The 24423-nt window shown below is 45.8% G+C and overlaps 1 protein-coding gene across 1 annotated transcript in view; it reads right to left on the bottom strand.

Moving 5' to 3' along the window:
- The window catches only part of LOC135057353 (olfactory receptor 6C4-like), a 171592-nt gene extending 147404 nt beyond the window's left edge, over positions 1-24188 (bottom strand). The window contains exon 1 of the mRNA XM_063963243.1: positions 23973-24188. Coding sequence (XP_063819313.1) covers positions 23973-24188 — 216 coding nt within the window. The remainder of the gene's footprint in view (positions 1-23972) is intronic.
- Between the last annotated feature and the right edge of the window lie 235 nt (positions 24189-24423).

The raw sequence follows: 24423 nt of genomic DNA, 5'->3' as shown, positions 1-24423 counted from the left end.
GGATACTCAACCTGTATTATATAAAGGTCATCATGAACAATGTTGGTACAATATAGGCCATAGGGGTACATTTACTAAGCAGTGATAAGAGCAGAGAAGTGAGCCATTGGAGAAGTTGCCCATGGCAACCAATCAGCACTGAAGTAACATCTATAATTTGCATATTATAAAATGATACAGAGCTGCTGATTGGTTGATGGGGAAATTTCTCCACTGGCTCACTTCTCTGTTCTTATCACTGCTTAGTAAATGTACCCTATGCATAGTTGCCTACCTTGCTGCCCCCTCCTACGGGAGGAGGCAGCATTATAGGTGCATGGGGGAGTGGCCGGCGGCATGATGGGCCATCTGAGGGCGTGGTCAGAGCCAATGTGGGCTGTCCGGGGGCATGACGATGGGGAAGTGGGCAGTCCAGGGGTGTGACTTCACGATCTCGTCATCGTGGCTCCGCCCCTGCTATATAGTGCAGAGAAAATAGGCACTGTATAGCTGGGGTGGAGCTACGATGACGCGATTCAGTGCGAATCGCGTCATCGGATCCACTTGGCCGCCCACTTGTTCTCTGCTGTGGGTGGCTGAGGGGGGGAGTGGATTGCCTGACAGGAAAAACAGGAGGCTTGCCCACCTTTCCAGGGGGCCGGGAGGGCGACCCGATTTTCGGGACCCTCCCGGCCATTCCAGGATGGTTGCAAGTATGATATAGGCAAATGCCCCTGATGACAACTTCCCATAGACAATGCTGGCATAATATGAGCACATATCTATTCTTCACATGCATATTGTGATAAGCACCAGTGATGTGCAGTCAGGGCAGGCAGAGCTGCACCTATCATACTCCAGTATACTCTAGAGCAGGCATTCCCAACCACGGTCCTCAAGGCACACCAACAGTACAGGTTTTACTGATATCCAGGCTTCAGCACAGATGGTTAAATCAAAATAACTGAGGTACTAATTAAGTCACCTGTGTTCAAGCCTGGATATCACTAAAATCAGGACTGTTAGTGTGCCTTGAGGACCGAGGTTGGGAAACACTGCTCTAGAGTTTTAACTATAAAACGATTAGACTAATACTGTACAAAGAAGATATTTATAAAATATAATCTCTGTATTAGTCTTATCATTATGTATGTATTATTCAAATCATTTTTATAGTCTACACTGAGTGTGTGTGTGTGTGTGTGTGTGTGTGTGTGTGTGTGTGTGTGTGTGTGTGTGTGTGTGTGTGTAAATCTGGCTCTGATACAAGCCAGTGCCTCCCCAGCCATTGACCTCTCCACACCTCACTGATAAGCACATCAATTCACTGGACTATAGTTACTGTATGAGCCTGATTGTTAACTATGGACAAAGGTCTGTGTGTACATATTTACTTAATAAATAGTAGAGATGAGCGGGTTCGGTTCCTCGGAATCCGAACCCGCCCGAACTTCAGGTTTTTTTACACGGGGCCGAGCGACTCGGATCTTCCCGCCTTGCTCGGTTAACCCGAGCGCGCCCGAACGTCATCATCCCGCTGTCGGATTCTCGCGAGGCTCGGATTCTATCACGAGACTCGGATTCTATATAAGGAGCCGCGCGTCGCCGCCATTTTCACACGTGCATTGAGATTGATAGGGAGAGGACGTGGCTGGCGTCCTCTCCGTTTAGACTAGAGTACTAGAGAGAGACACAAATTTTGGGGAGCATATTATTAGGAGGAGTACTACTTGCTGCTGATAGTGTGACCAGTGACCACCAGTTTAATTAATCCGTTCTCTGCCTGATAAAAAACGATACACAGTGTGACACAGTCACATACCATATCTGTGCTCAGCCCAGTGTGCTGCATCATATGTAATACTGTATATCATTATCTGACTGTGCTGAGTGCTCACTGCTCACACAGCTTAATTGTGGGGGAGACTGGGGAGCAGTTATAGCAGGAGTACATATTTTAAGTACAGTGCACACTTTTGCTGCCAGAGTGCCACTGCCAGTGTGACTGACCAGTGACCACTGACCACCAGTATTGTGATTGTCTGCTGACCACCAGTATAATTGTGATTGTCTGCCTGAAAAAGTTAAACACTCGTCGTGTGGTGTTTTTATAAACGCATTCTGCAGACAGTGTCCAGCAGGTCCGTCATTACATAATATATACCTGTCCGGCTGCAGTACTAGTGTGATATATATATGTATATTTTAATTTTATCTCATTATCATCCAGTCTATATTAGCAGCAGACACAGTACGGTAGTCCACGGCTGTAGCTACCTCTGTGTCGGCAGTCGCTCGTCCATCCATAATTGTATACCACCTACCCGTGGTTTTTTTTTTTTTCTATCTTCTTGATACTAGTAGCTTACTTTAGGAGTCTGCAGTGCTGACAGACAGTGTCCAGCAGGTCCGTCATTACATAATATATACCTGTCCGGCTGGAGTACTAGTGTGATATATATATATATTTTAATTTTATCTCATTATCATCCAGTCTATATTAGCAGCAGACACAGTACGGTAGTCCACGGCTGTAGCTACCTCTGTGTCGGCAGTCGCTCGTCCATCCATAATTGTATACCACCTACCCGTGGGGTTTTTTTTTTCTATCTTCTTGTTACTAGTAGCTTACTTTAGGAGTCTGCAGTGCTGACAGACAGTGTCCAGCAGGTCCGTCATTACATAATATATACCTGTCCGGCTGCAGTACTAGTGTGATATATATATATATATTTTAATTTTATCTCATTATCATCCAGTCTATATTAACAGCAGACACAGTACGGTAGTCCACGGCTATAGCTACCTCTGTGTCGGCAGTCGCTCGTCATCCATAAGTATACTAGTATCCATCCATCTCCATTGTTTACCTGAGGTGCCTTTTAGTTGTGCCTATTAAAATATGGAGAACAAAAATGTTGAGGTTCCAAAAATAGGGAAAGATCAAGATCGACTTCCACCTCGTGCTGAAGCTGCTGCCACTAGTCATGGCCGAGACGATGAAATGCCAGCAACGTCGTCTGCCAAGGCCGATGCCCAATGTCTTAGTACAGAGCATGTAAAATCCAAAACACCAAATATCAGTAAAAAAAGGACTCAAAAATCTAAAATAAAATTGTCGGAGGAGAAGCGTAAACTTGCCAATATGCCATTTACCACACGGAGTGGCAAGGAAAGGCTGAGGCCCTGGCCTATGTTCATGGCTAGTGGTTCAGATTCACATGAGGATGGAAGCATTCATCCTCTCGCTAGAAAACTGCAGTGCCACTCCTAGATGGGCCAGGTGTTTGTGTCGGCCACTAGGGTCGCTTATCTTACACAGCTACCTCATTGCGCCTCTTTTTTTCTTTGCGTCATGTGCTGTTTGGGGAGTGTTTTTTGGAAGGGCCATCCTGCGTGACACTGCAGTGCCACTCCTAGATGGGCCAGGTGTTTGTGTCGGCCACTAGGGTCGCTTATCTTACTCACACAGCTACCTCATTGCGCCTCTTTTTTTCTTTGCGTCATGTGCTGTTTGGGGAGTGTTTTTTGGAAGGGCCATCCTGCGTGACACTGCAGTGCCACTCCTAAATGGGCCAGGTGTTTGTGTCGGCCACTAGGGTCGCTTAGCTTACTCACACAGCTACCTCATTGCGCCTCTTTTTTTCTTTGCGTCATGTGCTGTTTGGGGAGTGTTTTTTGGAAGGGCCATCCTGCGTGACACTGCAGTGCCACTCCTAGATGGGCCAGGTGTTTGTGTCGGCCACTAGGGTCGCTTAGCTTACTCACACAGCTACCTCATTGCGCCTCTTTTTTTCTTTGCATCATGTGCTGTTTGGGGAGTGTTTTTTGGAAGGGCCATCCTGCGTGACACTGCAGTGCCACTCCTAGATGGGCCAGGTGTTTGTGTCGGCCACTAGGGTCGCTTAGCTTACTCACACAGCTACCTCATTGCGCCTCTTTTTTTCTTTGCATCATGTGCTGTTTGGGGAGTGTTTTTTGGAAGGGCCATCCTGCGTGACACTGCAGTGCCACTCCTAGATGGGCCAGGTGTTTGTGTCGGCCACTAGGGTCGCTTAGCTTACTCACACAGCTACCTCATTGCGCCTCTTTTTTTCTTTGCGTCATGTGCTGTTTGGGGAGTGTTTTTTGGAAGGGCCATCCTGCATGACACTGCAGTGCCACTCCTAGATGGGCCAGGTGTTTGTGTCGGCCACTAGGGTCGCTTAGCTTACTCACACAGCTACCTCATTGCGCCTCTTTTTTTCTTTGCGTCATGTGCTGTTTGGGGAGTGTTTTTTGGAAGGGCCATCCTGCGTGACACTGCAGTGCCACTCCTAGATGGGCCAGGTGTTTGTGTCGGCCACTAGGGTCGCTTAGCTTACTCACACAGCTACCTCATTGCGCCTCTTTTTTTCTTTGCGTCATGTGCTGTTTGGGGAGTGTTTTTTGGAAGGGCCATCCTGCGTGACACTGCAGTGCCACTCCTAGATGGGCCAGGTGTTTGTGTCGGCCACTAGGGTCGCTTAGCTTACTCACACAGCTACCTCATTGCGCCTCTTTTTTTCTTTGCGTCATGTGCTGTTTGGGGAGTGTTTTTTGGAAGGGCCATCCTGCGTGACACTGCAGTGCCACTCCTAGATGGGCCAGGTGTTTGTGTCGGCCACTAGGGTCGCTTAGCTTACTCACACAGCTACCTCATTGCGCCTCTTTTTTTCTTTGCGTCATGTGCTGTTTGGGGAGTGTTTTTTGGAAGGGCCATCCTGCGTGACACTGCAGTGCCACTCCTAGATGGGCCAGGTGTTTGTGTCGGCCACTAGGGTCGCTTAGCTTAGTCATCCAGCGACCTCGGTGCAAATTTTAGGACTAAAAATAATATTGTGAGGTGTGAGGTGTTCAGAATAGACTGAAAATGAGTGGAAATTATGGTTTTTGAGGTTAATAATACTTTGGGATCAAAATGACCCCCAAATTCTATGATTTAAGCTGTTTTTTAGTGTTTTTTGAAAAAAAACACCCGAATCCAAAACACACCCGAATCCGACAAAAAAAATTCGGTGAGGTTTTGCCAAAACGCGGTCGAACCCAAAACACGGCCGCGGAACCGAACCCAAAACCAAAACACAAAACCCGAAAAATTTCAAGTGCACATCTCTAATAAATAGGTTCCACCCACATGGTTTGAAACTACAGTATGTTTCATGATTAGGTCCATCAGTACATGTTAAATACACCAAGATAAGAGGAACAGCTGATTGTATCAATTTGTTTTGGAACAGCTTGTCCTGACTGGCCAGTCTGCAATTGTACAACGTATATCAATAGAATGTTAGGAATTCTTTTGGGGTTTTTTAATGGATTTTTTAGTGTTTCTGTATATTTGTACTAATAAATGTGTTTTCACCTTTGCAAACATTCACCGCCAGGTAATGACATGAAATTCCTATATCAACCTCCGATAGAAAAATGGCCGTTCTATTTTCATGTTTATATTGCAGTGTAATTGTCGCCCCTAACATTATAAGTGAATCAGAGGATATTTCTTCATCTTTCAGCTTCTTTCAGCGCTTCTCTTTGCATGTTACCAAACATGGTGGCAGAGGGGTTAGCAATGTTTCTTTGCAATTTTAAGTTTAGTTCTGATCCAGGTGCTATGTCCCAGTGTTCACATCTGTTTGTTCTACTGTAGTGCCTAAAACAAGGAAAAAATAAACTTCCTAAGGTTATTTGGGAATGTTATCAACCAATGGGGTCTGGAGATGAAGCCTTGGTAGGGGCTAGGGGGACAAAATGCCCCAGAAGTTGAAGCTTTCTGCAAAATAGCAAACCCAAATATCAGTTCTCATGAAATATTTATGCAATGTTAGATATAGTCGACAAAATACAATTTTGCTGTAATTTGTGTCAAATGTTGAAACCTACAAAAAATGTAATTTTCTATAGAACTTGAATTCAATTACAAAATATAAAATATGATCATTGGTGGGATACATCAAACAGAGCCGTACCTAGACATTTTGGTGCCCTGTGCCAGAAACAGAATTGGTGCCACCTCCCCATATCTGAAATAGAAACAAGGCACGCCAAAGGCGCATGGCAAAAATACAGGGACTTAACTTTGCGGGGGTAAGGATATGGCCACAGAATGGTACCAATTAACATTACACCGCACATTAGTGTCAATTATTCACATTACACCACAGAGTAGTGTCCATTATTCACATTACGCCGCACAGTAGTGTCCATTATTCACATTACAACAGACAGCAGAGCCCCTTATACACATTGTGCAACAGTAGATACCCATATAAACATTACTCAACACAGCAGAGTCCATGTATGTAATACAGAGCTAGTATACAGTATATAGCAGTGACGTGTGGTGAGGTGTGGCAGGTGAGGCAAGCCTTACACATATATTTCAGAGTTTTGACTATATAACGTATATGAAAAATACAAAGAATATATTAGAAACATCTTTTTTGCATTATTCTTATCATTTTTATAGTCAACACTGGAGTAAAAAGTTTATGGCAGGGGAGCCAATCATTTCCGCACATCTCTTATAAAAACTCTCTGAATTTTCAGCAGTATATACTGCTCCACCTTTGTATAATGCCCATATGAACCCTATGGCTCATATATTGTGTATACATCTGGCTCTGGTACTAGCTAGTGCCTCTTGAGCCATTTACCTCACCACAAGTCCCTGGTATATAGGTGCAGTATACAGTAGAGGAGGTAGGTATAGGGTACATGTGGGCAGGTAGGTATAGTGTACATGAAACACAGTGTATAGGTGCAGTATACATAGTATGATATAGGGGAGATAGATGTAGTGTACATGTAGCATAGAGACAGTATATAGGTGCAGTATATATAGTATACAATAGGGATAAGTGGGTTACCCTGTATGTGCCATTTGATGAAGCTCTCCAGCCACTCCAACCTCTGACTGATCAGCAGGGTGTCCCACTTGTCCTCAGCCTCCTGCTTCTGCTGCTGAAGCCAGTGTCAGAGGGCTCTAGTGCCAGCACATAGCACCCGGCAATGTAGTTGCTGAACCAGTCCATGTAGAGCAGGCAGAGGATGTTACTCATCCCGCTCAGGAACATGCAGATGGACACGAGTGGCTTGTTTTTTTTCCTGGTAAAGGACTATTATCAGTTACCTCCATATAGCGGGAACCAGGAGGGGCTCAGTGGCATTGGACAGACTGCACTTGAGTGAGCGAGGACCCAGCAGGAGCCAATCATATTGCTGTTCACAGCACGGCTGGCCAATCACATCACTGCCATCTGTCAAATTACTGGTGGCTGCAGGTGGCGCTGGTACTGAGATTCAACCTGCTGCTGCTGTTCTCTATGCACATTCTCTGCCCGCTGTAATGTCTAATAGTAGCTATATGCCCGGCAGAGAAGGAGCAAGGAGCATAGTTACAGTTTATCATGCATTGCAGCGGGCGGTACACAGCGATGGCACATAGTTTGCAAAGGGGATAACAGGTAGATGTGGGTGGTTACCAATTATCTGCTTTAGTAAATTTACCCTGATTGGTTGCTATGACCAACTTCTCCACTTCTCCTCATTACTACACTTAATATCTCTCCTGCACAATCACATAAGAAAGAGTTATGGGAAAACTTACCTTTGTGAACTCTTTTTATTTGAGGTCCATGGGACCCACAGGAATGGCTGGTGGAGACCAGGACTGGCATCGAACAGCATAAGTTTGTATGCCTCCCAGGATGTACTGGGCTCATCTCCCCTCATCCTCTGCCCCCATGCTCAGGCACTTCAGATTTAACCAGCCCAAAGCAGGTGCTGAGGAGAAGAGAAAAGGAAGAATTGTACACAAAGGAAACACACTTTCACGTAGAGGAGAAGGAAACTGATGACCGTAAAAGTTACCCATTGAAGCTAGTTGCGTCAGGGTGGGCGCCTCGTGGATCCCATGGACCTCGAAGAAAAAGAACCGCAGCTTTGCAAAGTTGTTCAGCAGACGCGCCACGGCGAGCTACCCATGAAGGACCCACAGAGCGAGTAGAGTGAGCAGAGACTGTACTTGGAACAGGAAAATCAGCCTGCGTGTAAGCCAGTGAGACAGTTATGCGGAGACAATGTGCCAATGTTTGCTTATTGGATGGCCAGGCCCACTTGTGGAATCCATAGGGGATGAATAAGGAATCTGATTTCCTAATGGAACCAGTACAGTCCACGTAGATCCTGATAGCACGGACCACATCCAACGAGACTGCCTCTTGTGAAAGACCAGCCTCCTAGAAGGCCAGTACCACAGTGGGTTCGTTGATATGAAATTTAGACACTACCTTAGCTAGGCATCCACGTTTAGTCCAAAGGACCGCCCGGTCCTGTTGAAATATCAAAAAGGGTGAGTGACAAAAGAGAGCTCCCAAGTCAGAGACTTTTTGGGCCAGTTGATAGTCTTCACAGTTAACTACTTAAGGTCCACTGTGATAATGCTGATTTTGATTATCTTATAACCTTCACTATATGGGTAAGAGACTCAGTACGCAATTGGCGTATGGGGTACCGCAAGGGTACGCGCTTAGCGTAGCATACGCTCGGCCGTGATCGAGACGCACATGCGGCACGCTCGCTCACAGCTTAATGCGTGGTGTCGAGCACGCTATAGGTGGGCGACTACCGTAATGCTACGCTACCAGCGTAGGGGACGCTCGAGACCACGAGGAGATCACGAACGGCGCAGACGCTCACAGAATGACAATCAGTAAACCTTGAATGTAACACACAGAAAGGATACTCTTATGCTGTAAACCTTGTACTGAAATACTGCAGCGATATAACGCTGCTTAACCTTGTTAATCCTAAAGCTGTTTGAGCGATCGAGACGCTCCTATTACCCTCTGCAATGTAATGAACACACGATACCGTGCTAAGGTTCCAACACCTTTACTAACAAGCTTTTAGTTATATCGAAAAGGGGTAAACAGTTTACAAGTCATACACTACAAGCTAACATATAATTCTAACAGAATATCTAGACAGAAATATACAATAGCGTCACAATCTTATACTATAACAGACAGAGAGAGAATGGCCAATACAAACAGAGAACAAGTTGATTTACAGAGAATTACTTACACACACACTGGGAACGATCGCTGCGCTATTCCTGGTACCAGCTCCAAGTTAGTCAACATGAAAACCGTTTGTGGAGTGAGAGAGTGAGCTGTCCAGGCTGGCTGATCTTATATACACTGCATACAGTATACTACAAAGGGACCTATAATCTCATTGTTCATTGGACACAGGAATGTCTCCTCGCATCATAACAAAAGGTCATAGGTTAGTTTGAACAGGTGGGCTGTGACTATTACAAACAGCTCAGGTGGGAGGGAATCGCCGGATTCCCGCCGCATGGATAATGAACTGCAATATAAGAAATGTCCAGAAACTACTAATGGCCATAACTATATGCAGGAGCGATTAATCTTTACCTAACCAACACCGGATTGTTGCTATTAAAATACTCTTCGGTTAGGTACCAAACACATCTGCTCAAACCCTGTCTGGCCCTTCGTACAACAAAAAGAGGAATTCCTTTGTCCAGGGACCAACTACACTAACCAAACTTACTGTTACTATTAAGGGGAACATTATCTATTAAACCTGCTATATGGATTTATTAAGTAGCGATTGTGTCGCTCGCTAGACGCACACAAACTCTACCGTAAATGCACATACCATGCGTTCAAGCGCACGCCCGTAGGGGCGCCGTCACGCAACTGCGAATATGTGCACGCACGCCAGAGAAAGTGCATGTGCAGCGGGCGAGCGCATGAGGTGAATATATGGCAACGTGCAGCATGATATTTTTCTGACTTTGACAGTCCACCCTTTGGCAGTCATCAATAACTGCCACTTCCTAAAACAGTTCAAAAAGAGAAAAATATATGTCATATGTAATACATTTCTATGATTGGGTAAGGGTGAAGAGAAGAAGGTGGGAAAAAAAAAGTATGACCTAGTGAAATAGTAGAAGCATGTGTGTATGAGTCCATGTTTGAGGGGTCATGTATCATCGTGCCGTACGTGTTTTAAATCAAGCTTCGAGGTATTGCAAAGTATACATTTGAATTCCTTCTTATCCCGTATTACGGGTCTGTGGATGGGCTGTCAAACTTTACCGAGCTCTTTTCGGCTTTTGGTTTTAACAAAATGAGGGAGCACATTTTAGTTGATGATACATGATTGGGGGAGTATGTGAGTGCTGATATCTGTGCCTATGTTCCCTATTGACTATGTGTGTGTTATTACCTGAAGGTTGTAGAAATGAAGATAAGAAGCAATTATGGTAAATGCAGTCATAAACTATGTGAGTTTAATATACATTTGCCGATTGAGGTCTTGTCTTGTGCCTTAGAACAAACAAATACTCAAATAATGGGCGCCCATTATTTGAGTATTTGTTTGTTCTATGTATATGTTATAAGGGTTTGGTGGCCCTTTTTTCCTCAAACGGCAGCTTAAGTGAGTTTGCGCCTTGGGTATCTGGTTTTCCATTGTTTTTGTTGTCTTGTGTCTTGTCTCGATGTACATGTTGACTGTAGTCTCCCGATGCTTTTGCTATAAATGGTGTGCAAAAAGCTTTCTCAATGTCCATAGACTTACAATCTTTAAAGTATTGGGCTATCGTAAAAGTTAAAGTCACTAGGGATGTTGGGGGTCTATGGCATTGTCCATCAGTGGTCTGTGTAAAAGGTTGTCAAATTCTTCTTCCAAGCGGATGTCTTCGTACCTTGGAGGAAAACAAAGGAGAAACGGGTGAAAGAAACGGACCGTGGAATCACATTTTCATCACAACATTGTCTCTATCGTTGGGTCATAAATCAAATTAGTTGTTGTTAGTACAGTGTCCTCACTCCTTAGACTCATCACTCGGGTACTACGTTTACACTTCGTTAAAATCCGAACGCATCTAAATATCAGGCCAACAAATATGATGACTCCCAATATACACAAGAGAAACTTCCCTACATCCATGAACCAGTTCTGTTTTGTAGGCTTGTAACTCTCTTCCAGTATACCTGAATGTGTCGTCATACATTTCGGTGATATTGTCTAATAAATTTGCAAGCGCAGATATATATCTATAGTTTAACACTCCTCTGGCGGTACGAGTGATATCTAACGCGATTAGGAATTGAATCCCGGTGGATTCATGGATCAGGTCAGAGGCCGGATGCTCTGTTCTCTCTATCAGGTGCCGTTTAACGATGTGCTCGTAATGGGTGTGAGTATAAGGAGCTTGTGCACTGCGGTGAATATCTTTCATTTTGTTATGGGATACAGTCATTACTTCAGGCAGTACTTTTCCAATATAACATAACCCTTCTGAGTTTGGGGCAAGCCACTTATACGCCTTCCTCCCGCATATGAAATATGCATCATCGGGGAGAACATATGGGACGGAGTATGACATTATCATGTTACAAATTTTCCATGTAAAATCTCCTAACCCTAATTCTCCCATCTGTTTAGTACACGTATCAGTTTGTACGATCTGTGCACAGTATCCTGGTGATACTTCTCCAACTCGCATGGTCCTACTTCCTAAGGTGTACCTATACCGAAAGAAATTCCTATGGTCGGCTTTCTGGCGTATAAGTTGTGTGTCTATGGGCATTCTGTCGGCTCTATGTGAAAATGTCATGGTTTGATTACTCCATGACACTTCCCAATTTCCCGGCTTTCGGGGATTGGAAATGTTAAAGCACACTAAGGACCTATCCACATGATATTGGTGGAGCTTCTAACTAGGAGGACTAGAGATATTAATCCTCCTGTCCACCGGCCTCCCACCACTTAGCTCAAGTACCTCTCCTACCGTTAAAGGGAATGGTACTAGTCCTGATTTGCTATGGCCTTGAGGTACTTGAGAGCATACCCAACAATCTGTCTGGTTTAACACTTTACCCACTAAGGAGTGATAGTCACTCAATGGATGCCGGTCCATATGGATATTAAAACTGGATTGACATTTCTTGATACACCCATCCTCAACTATATTGTCACAATGCCTACAGATGCAGTTCTCTTCAGCTAACAATCCTTCACAATTCCTTCTATTGTCAATGCTACCAGATCGTTTTCTGATACTCGCCTTTACTCAGAGATTATGTTGTTCTTGGAAATCTACGCCTGCATCCTGGTCATCAGAACCCATTCCAGATCCTTTCTCGACCTCCATGGTACTCTCACCGAAACAGACTGCTCTGGTCAACATCATGGTCAACAGGAAAACACGGACTGCAGTCTCTTGGGGCGAGTCCATCTTACAGGAGGAGAAAGAGAAATTTGTAATGGGGGTACAAAAAAAAAAATACTTTGAGGGGAAAGAAAAATGTTATGATGTCTTTTGTCCTCTAGTCTTGTTGTTCTTCTTGCTCTGCTGTCATCTCAAAGGTGCTGTCTCTCAGTCTTCCAAACGGACACTCCGGTGATACAATATTCCTTCCAAATCAGCGATCTCCCTGTAAGGAGCAAAAATCTTGCATTACCATTTGTCTAACTGATGTGTGACATACCATCTTTAAAACATGAGAAAGAAGAGAAGAGAGAAAAGGAAAAAAAACAAATGAGAGAGAGAACAATTCATCACATTTTACATTAAACAACAAACAAACAAAAAAAAACATTGTCAGATCTTCCGTTCACCATCAGGCTGTCACACCAACACATCCATTGGTATCTTTGCGCAGTGCCTTCCCACCAGTATTTCCACACTCCACCCTTTTTGTGCCTGGCCAGGACACACCGATGTCGGTAGGTCACACTGGGGTTAGGTAGACTTCTGCAAAGACCAAGTAGCTATGTGATGTTTGAGTTCTGCCGATGAACTTCAGAGATGGGGAGAAAGAAACATTTACAGATAAATTACAACGTTTACCCGGCCGTTCTTGTGCCTGCCAGGAACTGACCTCCCATTTCATTAACTGTAACCTCAGGCTTACTATCAGTCCTAATGATCACCTTTCCTGACTGCATATTACAGGTGCGGCCCAAACTTCTTCCTAGGTGATTCCTGGTTACAATTTCGTGTGTTATAACTCTGCTCGTGTTCTTGTCTAGGGGGTTGATATATCTTCTGTAGATCTTTAAACCTACAACTTTGTGCAAAATGACCTTCCTTCTGGCAATTATAACACCTTATCACCTTTGACTTACCCACAGGGATCTGAGGCTTCTTACCTCCCTGTGCTTCCCTGTGCTTGCTGATGTTTTGCTCATGCCCAACAGTAGACTTTCTTAATGCAGTCACTGATGCTTAATACATTCCCGATTGTGTTCCTCCGTTTGAGGTACTTCTGTGTCTAATTTACAATCAGTAATAAATTTCGCAGGGTCAACACTGGAGGGCAAACATGCCCTCAGCACTGTCCGCCAATCTTTGTTGGTGAGTTCTGTGGAGTTTCCTAGTTCTTTAATGAACCTTTGACATGCAACTATATCTTTCCTAGGATCAGGAAATTCAGACATAATTGACCTCAATTCCATCCGGGACCAGGGACGGCGCATTGCACTGTCCCTGACGGGAATGGTTCCCTGAGCGTCAGTCTTCCCATTGGGGACTGTGATCACCCTGACAGGACTAAATTCAATTACATCATCTTGCGTTGTGTCACTATCCGGGTATCTGGACGCCATTTCTTACCTATCAGATGCCTCCTAAGGCTGGCTCAGCGCTCCAGGACCGGATCCCATCTGTTATCCTGATGTGCACATTCCCGCATCCTCTCCTGTCTCTCTGGACGCAGTCACAGTAACGCCTTATACATCTGGCATGGCGTCTCCCGCGGCCTCCGCCGCCGTCCCTGAGCTTCTACATTCAGAGTGGCGATTACGTCAGCCGCGGCCTCCGCTGTGTCCGCGTGGTCGGATGTGCATCTGTCAGCCTGGCGTCTCCTGTCTCCGGTGGCCGGCGCCGCCATTACTGTTTTCCAGACCACATGGATTACAATCCAAACTTCCCTCCAAGTGTCTGCATGGGCGCAGCCATCTTGGATTCTGCCAGCTGATCATTCCTACCAATCCGTTGTCAGTATTATTAATTTGCATAATTGCCTAGCCAATGCCTTCCTTGCTGCAGGTATAAATAGGTTGTGCCTGAGCAAGGAAGGCGTCAGTGCTTTGGTTGTCAAACCTAGTTCCAGTTTGTCTCTCTTCTGTGAATGTCTTTCAGGTTTCAGCTCCTGTCTCCAGACTTCTGCTATAGAGACCCGCACCAGCATTCCATCTGCGGTGTAGCCTGACTCTCCGATCCATTCTGGACTCACCTGTTTCCAGCTACAACATCACCTGCTTCCAGCTCAGCTTCCAGCAGTGTACAGCTTCTCTTAAAGGGCCGGTGTCCTTTCTGCAGTTTACCACTCTCCACCGGTATTATTATTTCTCCGCTCTCAAATTCTACATTTCATCTACATTGCATCGCTCTCAAGCTTTATTTATTATTTAACTGGTTCCAGCCAGTATCCACTCCGTGCCAACACCTGTCTGGTTCTAACCAGTACCCACAGCAGCATTTTATCTACAGCAGTCCAGCTTTCCCTGGAACACCAGCTGGTATGACCCTGGGCTTTCCTCATTGCTACAGTTGAGCCTGGTAAGGACTTTCCAACTTGCAGATAATAAGAACTGTCTCATACCACCAGAGCTCTGTGGCCCCTGCCACCCTGTAGTACCCAGGAACTGTATTATTATTTCTCTGCTGATTTTTATGTTACTTTTTACTGCTACTGTGATGCATGGAGTTTGTCATAAATAAATATCATTGACTTTTACTCAAGTTGTCGTGGTCACGCCTTCGGGCGGTTTCTCTTCATGTTACTTACATGTCCAGGGGTCTGATACAACCTCCCAGGTTCCGGTACATCTCAGCCCCTACAACTGAGGCTGCCTTCCGTCAGCTCAGGCCCTCAGTTGTGACAGTAAGCACTGACCAAATGAATCCAGCCGGAGACCAGGATCAAGCGGCCAGGCCGATGCAAGAACTGGCAGCCCGACTTGAACATCAGGAGGCTGCACAGGGCCACATCATCCGCTGTCTCCAGGATTTCTCTACTCGGCTGGATGGGATTCAGACAACTCTCCGTGGATCAGGCGCATCTGGGGCGTCAACCACAGTGACTCCAACTATAACCCCACCCACCTTATCCGTTTCTGCTCCACGTCTTCATCTTCCAACGCCAGCAAAATTTGACGGATCTCCAAGATTCTGCAGGGGATTTCTCAACCAGTGTGAGATTCAGTTTGAGCTACAACCTGGCAATTTTCCCAGTGACCGTACAAAAATTGCCTACATCATCTCACTTCTCAGTGGCTCAGCCCTTGACTGGGCATCACCGTTATGGGAGAGGTCCGACACCCTGCTATCTTCTTACACTGCATTCGTGTCAACATTCAGGCACATCTTCGACGAGCCAGGCCGGGTAACTTCAGCTTCGTCTGAGATTCTCCGTTTACGCCAGGGATCACATACTGTAGGACAATATCTTATACAGTTCCAGATCCTGGCATCTGAACTGGCATGGAACGACGAGGCCCTGTATGCTGCATTCTGGCATGGTTTATCCGAGCGTATTAAAGATGAGTTAGCTACCAGAGACTTACCCTCCAAGTTAGATGAGCTAATCTCACTTTGTACAAAAGTTGACTTACGTTTCAGAGAGAGAGCAACTGAGCGTGGAAGATCATCTGCTCCAAAATCTTCTGCTCCTCCTCCTCGCCAACTGTCACCAACTAAAGATGAACCCATGCAAATTGGCCGTTCCCGTTTAACTCCTGCTGAGCGCCGAAGACGTCTCTCTGAGTCTCTCTGTCTGTATTGTGCAGCCCCGTCTCACACTATTCATGCCTGTCCCAAACGTCCGGGAAACTTCAAATCCTAGCTCGCCAAGGAGAGGGCCGGCTAGGAGTAATGATCTCCTCTCCATCTCCTCAAGATTGTAATCTCCCAGTCTCGCTTCAAGTTGCTCAACGTTATCAGAACGTCATTGCCCTCCTGGATTCCGGAGCAGCTGGGAACTTTATTACCGAAGCCTATGTTAAACGGTGGTCCCTACCCACCGAGAGACTTCCTTCCTCCTTTTCCTTAACTGCCGTGGATGGCAGTAAAATTTTTGATACAGTTATTGCTCTAAGGACTCTACCAGTTCGTCTGAGAGTGGGAGTTCTTCATTCCGAACTTATTTCACTTTTAGTGATTCCAAGAGCCACACATCCTGTGGTCCTGGGCCTTCCATGGCTCCGTCTTCACAATCCTACAATTGATTGGACGACTACGCAAATCCTGGCATGGGGTCCCTCCTGTGCTGAGACATGTTTGTTTAAAGTGTTGCCTGTCTGTTCTTCCTCCCCCAGGTCGTCTGATGTTCCACCTCCTCCATATCAAGATTTCACGGATGTGTTCAGTAAAGCTTCTGCTGATATCCTTCCTCCTCATAAAGAATGGGACTGCCCGATTGATCTCGTTCCAGGGAAGGTTCCACCTCGAGGCCGAACTTATCCGTTGTCTCTGCCCGATACGCATTCTATGGAGGAATACATTAAAGAGAACCTAGCAAAGGGGTTCATTCGACCTTCTTCTTCTCCAGCCGGCGCAGGCTTCTTTTTTGTAAAAAAGAAAGATGGTGGTCTGCGGCCGTGCATCGACTACAGAGGTTTGAACGACATTACCATCAAGAAGCGCTATCCTTTACCCCTGATTACTGAGCTCTTTGACAGAGTTAGCGGAGCTACCATCTTTACAAAGCTGGACTTGAGAGGTGCATACAATCTCATCCGGATCCGTGAGGGTGACGAGTGGAAGACCGCATTTAACACCCGTGACGGACATTATGAGTACCTCGTCATGCCCTTCGGATTGAGCAATGCTCCAGCTGTCTTCCAGCATTTCGTCAATGAGATCTTCAGAGACATTCTATACCGTCATGTCGTGGTCTATCTGGATGATATCCTCATTTTTGCCAACAATTTAGAGGAACATCGTTTTTGGGTAAAGGAGGTTTTGTCCCGTCTCCGTGTCAATCATCTCTATTGCAAATTAGAGAAATGCGTCTTTGAAGTCAAGTCCATTCCGTTTCTAGGGTACATTGTGTCCGGTTCCGGACTAGAGATGGATCCTGAGAAACTACAAGCAATCCAGAATTGGCCGGTACCCTTAACCCTCAAAGGGGTCCAGAGGTTCTTAGGGTTCGCCAATTATTACCGAAAGTTTATACGAGACTTTTCCACCATTGTGGCGCCTATTACTGCTTTCACCAAGAAGGGTGCTAACCCGTCCAAGTGGTCTGAAGAAGCCATGCAAGCTTTTCATCTTTTAAAACAGAGGTTCATCTCTGCGCCTGTCCTGAAACAGCCTGACATCGACTCTCCTTTCATCCTAGAGGTGGATGCCTCCTCCATTGGAGTAGGAGCGGTGTTATCTCAGAGGGCTAAAGATGGCCATTTACATCCTTGCAGTTTCTTCTCACGGAAGTTCTCCCCAGCGGAGCGCAACTATGCCATTGGCGACCAGGAGTTGCTAGCCATCAAGCTCGCTCTAGAGGAGTGGAGATATCTGTTGGAGGGAGCTTCTCATTCAATCACCATCCTTACAGACCACAAGAACCTTCTATATCTGAAAGGCGCACAATGTCTCAACCCTCGTCAGGCCAGATGGGCACTTTTCTTTTCCAGGTTCGACTTTAAACTCCAGTTCTGTCCGGGCTCTCAGAATCGCAAGGCCGATGCCCTTTCCCGCTCATGGGAGCAAGAAAATGAGTCAGAGTCTTCAGACAAGCATCCTATTATAAGTCCGTTGGCATTCTCCACGGTAGGGATGGACTCTACGCCCCCATCAGGGAAAAGTTTTGTGAAGCCGACACTAAGGAAGAAGCTCATGCATTGGGCCCATGCTTCCCGCTTTGCCGGACATACAGGTATCCAAAAAACCCTGGAGTTTATCTCTAGGTCCTATTGGTGGCCAACTCTGAAAAAGGACGTTTTGGAGTTTATTGCATCTTGCCCAAAGTGTGCTCAACATAAAGTATCCCGCCAGTCGCCTGCGGGGCAACTGGTTCCACTATACTTTCCCCGTCGACCATGGACCCATTTGTCGATGGATTTTATTACAGATTTGCCCATGTGCAACAAGTTTAATACCATCTGGGTGGTAGTTGACCGGTTCACCAAGATGGCACACTTCATTCCTCTCACCGGTCTTCCGTCAGCTTCCAAGTTGGCTCAAGTATTCATACAAGAGATCTTTCGACTCCACGGTCTTCCAGAAGAAATTATCTCAGATCGAGGAGTTCAATTCACAGCCAAATTCTGGCGAAGTTTATGTCAAGCCCTCCAAGTCAAGCTAAAGTTTTCCACGGCTTACCATCCTCAGACCAATGGTCAAACTGAGAGGGTGAATCAGGACTTGGAGTCCTTCCTCCGCATCTATGTGTCCTCCTCTCAAGATGACTGGGTTCAATTACTTCCCTGGGCCGAGTTCTGTCATAACAACCAGTATCATTCTTCATCTTCTTCAACACCATTCTTCACCAACTTTGGATTCCACCCTAAAGTCCCTGAGTTCCAACCGCTTCCAGCAACTTCTGTTCCTGCAGTGGATATCACCTTGCATCAGTTTGCCAATATCTGGAAGAGCGTACGATCAGCTCTGCTCAAGGCATCGTTCAGGTACAAGAAGTTTGCGGATAAGAAGCGTCGAGCAGTTCCTGCTCTCAAGGTGGGTGATCGGGTATGGTTATCCACGAAGAATTTGAGGTTAAGAGTTCCCAGTATGAAGTTTGCACCTCGCTACATCGGTCCTTTTAAAATTGATCAAGTCATCAATCCTGTTGCTTACAGACTCCAGTTGCCTCCCTTCTTAAAGATACCCAGGACATTCCATGTTTCCCTGTTGAAACCGCTAATCTTGAATCGGTTTCATTCCTCACTTCCTCCAACTCCGAAAGTCCAAACTCAACGAGGCGTTGAGTATGAAGTAGCCAAGATCCTGGACTCACGTCACCGTTACGGTCAACTTCAGTATCTTATTGACTGGAAGGGTTATGGCCCTGAGGAACGTTCATGGACCAATGCTTCTGATGTCCATGCTCCTGCCTTGGTCCGGAGATTCCATTCCAAGTTTCCTCAAAAGCCAAAGAAGTGTCCTGGGGCCACTCCTAAAGGGGGGGGGTGCTGTCACGATCCGGGTATCTGGACGCCATTTCTTACCTATCAGATGCCTCCTAAGGCTGGCTCAGCGCTCCAGGACCGGATCCCATCTGTTATCCTGATGTGCACATTCCCGCATCCTCTCCTGTCTCTCTGGACGCAGTCACAGTAACGCCTTATACATCTGGCATGGCGTCTCCCGCGGCCTCCGCCGCCGTCCCTGAGCTTCTGCATTCAGAGTGGCGATGACGTCAGCCGCGGCCTCCGCTGTGTCCGCGTGGTCGGATGTGCATCTGTCAGCCTGGCGTCTCCTGTCTCCGGTGGCCGGCGCCACCATTACTGTTTTCCAGACCACATGGATTACAATCCAAACTTCCCTCCAAGTGTCTGCATGGGCGCAGCCATCTTGGATTCTGTCAGCTGATCATTCCTACCAATCTGTTGTCAGTATTATTAATTTGCATAATTGCCTAGCCAATGCCTTCCTTGCTGCAGGTATAAATAGGTTGTGCCTGAGCAAGGAAGGCGTCAGTGCTTTGGTTGTCAAACCTAGTTCCAGTTTGTCTCTCTTCTGTGAATGTCTTTCAGGTTTCAGCTCCTGTCTCCAGACTTCTGCTATAGAGACCCGCACCAGCATTCCATCTGCGGTGTAGCCTGACTCTCCGATCCATTCTGGACTCACCTGTTTCCAGCTACAACATCACCTGCTTCCAGCTCAGCTTCCAGCAGTGTACAGCTTCTCTTAAAGGGCCGGTGTCCTTTCTGCAGTTTACCACTCTCCACCGGTATTATTATTTCTCCGCTCTCAAATTCTACATTTCATCTACATTGCATCGCTCTCAAGCTTTATTTATTATTTAACTGGTTCCAGCCAGTATCCACTCCGTGCCAACACCTGTCTGGTTCTAACCAGTACCCACAGCAGCATTTTATCTACAGCAGTCCAGCTTTCCCTGGAACACCAGCTGGTACGACCCTGGGCTTTCCTCATTGCTACAGTTGAGCCTGGTAAGGACTTTCCAACTTGCAGATAATAAGAACTGTCTCATACCACCAGAGCTCTGTGGCCCCTGCCACCCTGTAGTACCCAGGAACTGTATTATTATTTCTCTGCTGATTTTTATGTTACTTTTTACTGCTACTGTGATGCATGGAGTTTGTCATAAATAAATATCATTGACTTTTACTCAAGTTGTCGTGGTCACGCCTTCGGGCGGTTTCTCTTCATGTTACTTACATGTCCAGGGGTCTGATACAACCTCCCAGGTTCCGGTACATCTCAGCCCCTACAACTGAGGCTGCCTTCCGTCAGCTCAGGCACTCAGTTGTGACACGTTGGTTCTACAATATGAGGTACATTTGTTTGTGCGTGATATATAACACCGTACGTACCTGTGGACACGACCTCACCTGACCCTCCGTTAGGGGGTTTGATTACTGCCTTTACCGAATTGGTCGCGTCCACCTGGATGTCTTGTGTGATGGCTGCTGGAAAAGGTGCCGACATCGTGCTGGGCTCACTTTCTTGCTGGTGATCTTGAGGGAAGTTTAACATGGGGTGCAACTTGCATGGGTTAATAGTTGTACATTTAACAGTATTACAATTATCATTGTTACATTTATTACAATTATTCTTATCGTCTATAATACAGTTGCTAAGTGCATGTTTATCATTCACCAGTGTGCCATTCTCTGTAACCACCTGCTCTCCCGTTATGTATGGTGGTGGTGGCGCGGTGGCTATCAGTTTTCTGATAGGGTTAGATCCACCCGCTTGAGCCAATCCTCTCTGTATTTCACCCTCCTTTTGCCATAACTGTAAATAGTCATAATGCTTGATCCGTCTCTTTGCAGATTTAATGAGACATATCCTTCTCCTTAAATTATGCAATACCTCTGAGTCAAAACTACCTATCCCAGGAAATGGTGCTTTATCCCCCACAGTCATTCGTGTCCATTCGTCACAAAAGGTCTCAGTGTGGGGACCATACTTCCCCCACATTACTAACCGAGCAGACCCTCGGGGTCTGCAAGCCTCTTCAGTCTGAACCCTGACTGCTAAACGTCCCTGTGTTGTGCACTTGGCTTCCATTGTGGACCTTTTTTAACACAGAAAAACTTCCTAAAATGCACCAAACACAGAAGTCTACGGTGGAAGTTTTCCAAGCTCTTCCACCAGCTTCTTCTGCTCCGAGTACAACGAATCCGTCCCTTTTAGCAGACCCACGTAATCGTTGCAGGCCCTACCAGTGAAAATTCCTTACCTTTATATTTTTACACAAATCACGCTTGCATGTGCTCCCTACAAGACGCATGAGGGCAATTTAATATACGACCTCATATCACGTTGCGTTATTGGTCACACATACAACCGTGCGGTCCAATCGTACCACTTATAGACACTTGTTGCCTATAAATGGTAGGATCATTGGAGTCTCCCTACTGTGCTCCAAAACAGCCAGAGATCACACTTCGTCGCACTAGTTCACCAAGACCGTGCACGCACGTTTTCACCTAGACCGTGCTCATCACGTATTCACCTAGACCGTGATTCACCAAGATTTACTTACTTCACCAAGATTTCACCATGACTTCACCAAGATTTCACCAAGGCGAGTTCAATACACTCATACCGTTTTCAACCCACTATCATTCTATAGTTTTCTGATCAGAAAAATAATTTCCCGTAATCTGATAGCTCTCCCCAGAGGCATTACAGTAAAGTAAGGTATTTAAACTAAATTTTGGAAACTGAAATAAATTTGTGCTATTATCGCGTGGTGGTACTATACCGCCCCCACTAAAACAATGCTATTGTGCGATTTGAGTTTCGGTGGGCGTATCCGTACGCTCCGTTGCGTAATATACGCTCCGTGCGTCGGCCCTTGCGTCGTGTACGCTAGTCTCACCCTTTTGTTAGAGACACGTGTACGCCAGCCAGATATGTCCACAGAAATACAATTAACACGTTTATATCAATGTAGATGATCTTTAACTGTAATCATCTACCGAACACCACACCGAACTTCCTTGTATCTTAGGCAAGCCGTGTGCGTGTTTTACAAATTACTCCTTAACGTATTAATATTACTTTTAACTACCAATAGCAACAAATCTTTCTCAGCACGTTATCAATTGTGAAATGGCTAACAGGAAAGTGATATGTGAAAATACACAAATGAAAAGAGATACAGGTGTGTGCGTGCGTGCGTGTGTACGCAAAAAAGAAATAAACAGTTTTAAAAGGCAATAGCGTATTGTTCTTACCTCCGGTTCCGGATTCCACCAGCACTCCTTCAACGTAGCGAAACAGACGCTTATCTAGCCAGCACTACTGTATCCCGATACGAAGGGATACTGCCTTCCCGCCCTTGCTGACAGATAAAGTCTGTGTTCGCTAGTGCGGATATGTGGAGGACGGACGAGCCGCCAATTGATAATGCTGATTTTGATTATCTTATAACCTTCACTATATGGGTAAGAGACTCAGTACGCAATTGGCGTATGGGGTACCGTAAGGGTACGCGCTTAGCGTAGCATACGCTCGGCCGTGATCGAGACGCACATGCGGCACGCTTGCTCACAGCTTAATGCGTGGTGTCGAGCACGCTATAGGCGGGCGACTACCGTAATGCTACGCTACCAGCGTAGCGGACGCTCGAGACCACGAGGAGATCACGAACGGCGCAGACGCTCACAGAATGACAATCAGTAAACCTTGAATGTAACACACAGAAATGATACTCTTATGCTGTAAACCTTGTACTGAAATACTGCAGCGATATAACGCTGCTTAACCTTGTTAATCCTAAAGCTGTTTGAGCGATCGAGACGCTCCTATTACCCTCTGCAATGTAATGAACACACGATACCGTGCTAAGGTTCCAACACCTTTACTAACAAGCTTTTAGTTATATCGAAAAGGGGTAAACAGTTTACAAGTCATACACTACAAGCTAACATATAATTCTAACAGAATATCTAGACAGAAATATACAATAGCGTCACAATCTTATACTATAACAGAGAGAGAGAGAATGGCCAATACAAACAGAGAACAAGTTGATTTACAGAGAATTACTTACACACACACTGGGAACGATCGCTGCGCTATTCCTGGTACCAGCTCCAAGTTAGTCAATATGAAAACCGTTTGTGGAGTGAGAGAGTGAGCTGTCCAGGCTGGCTGATCTTATATACACTGCATACAGTATACTACAAAGGGACCTATAATCTCATTGTTCATTGGACACAGGAATGTCTCCTCGCATCATAACAAAGGTCATAGGTTAGTTTGAACAGGTGGGCTGTGACTATTACAAACAGCTCAGGTGGGAGGGAATCGCCGGATTCCCGCCGCATGGATAATGAACTGCAATATAAGAAATGTCCAGAAACTACTAATGGCCATAACTATATGCAGGAGCGATTAATCTTTACCTAACCAACCGGATTGTTGCTATTAAAATACTCTTCGGTTAGGTACCAAACACATCTGCTCAAACCCTGTCTGGCCCTTCGTACAACAAAAAGAGGAATTCCTTTGTCCAGGGACCAACTACACTAACCAAACTTACTGTTACTATTAAGGGGAACATTATCTATTAAACCTGCTATATGGATTTATTAAGTAGCGATTGTGTCGCTCGCTAGACGCACACAAACTCTACCGTAAATGCACATACCATGCGTTCAAGCGCACGCCCGTAGGGGCGCCGTCACGCAACTGCGAATATGTGCACGCACGCCAGAGAAAGTGCATGTGCAGTGGGCGAGCGCATGAGGTGAATATATGGCAACGTGCAGCATATTTTTCTGACTTTGACAACTGTTTCCAGTGTTCCAAAGGAGTCTGTTGTAAGCCCCGAAGAACCAATGACAAATCCCATGGAGCAACCGGAGGGACAAATGGAGGTTATATCCAGAGTACCCACCTGGAGGATGGTACGCACATCTGCCAAGGGCTCCAGTCTCTGCTGGAACCAGATGGACAAGGCCGAGACCTGGACCTTTAGAGAAGCCAGGCAAAGACCCATGGCTAGGCCTGCCTGTAAGAAAGCTAACAGCTTAGAGATCCTAAGAACTTTAGGATCATAGTTACGATGAGCACACCACTGAAAGTAGGTTTGACAGATACAGTAATATATGCGGCTGAGGCTGGTTTTCGAGCCCAAAGCATAGTTTGAACCACCGCACTGGAAAAGCCTTTTTCCCTTAGGAGTGATGTCTCAAGAGTCACGCTGTCAAAGACAAGCAAGGTAGATCCGGATG

This window comes from Pseudophryne corroboree, chromosome 3, assembly GCF_028390025.1.
Source record: "Pseudophryne corroboree isolate aPseCor3 chromosome 3, aPseCor3.hap2, whole genome shotgun sequence".
Lineage (NCBI taxonomy): Eukaryota > Metazoa > Chordata > Amphibia > Anura > Myobatrachidae > Pseudophryne > Pseudophryne corroboree.
Note: the sequence above shows the minus strand (reverse complement) of the source record. Positions and strands in the feature narration are given on the sequence as shown.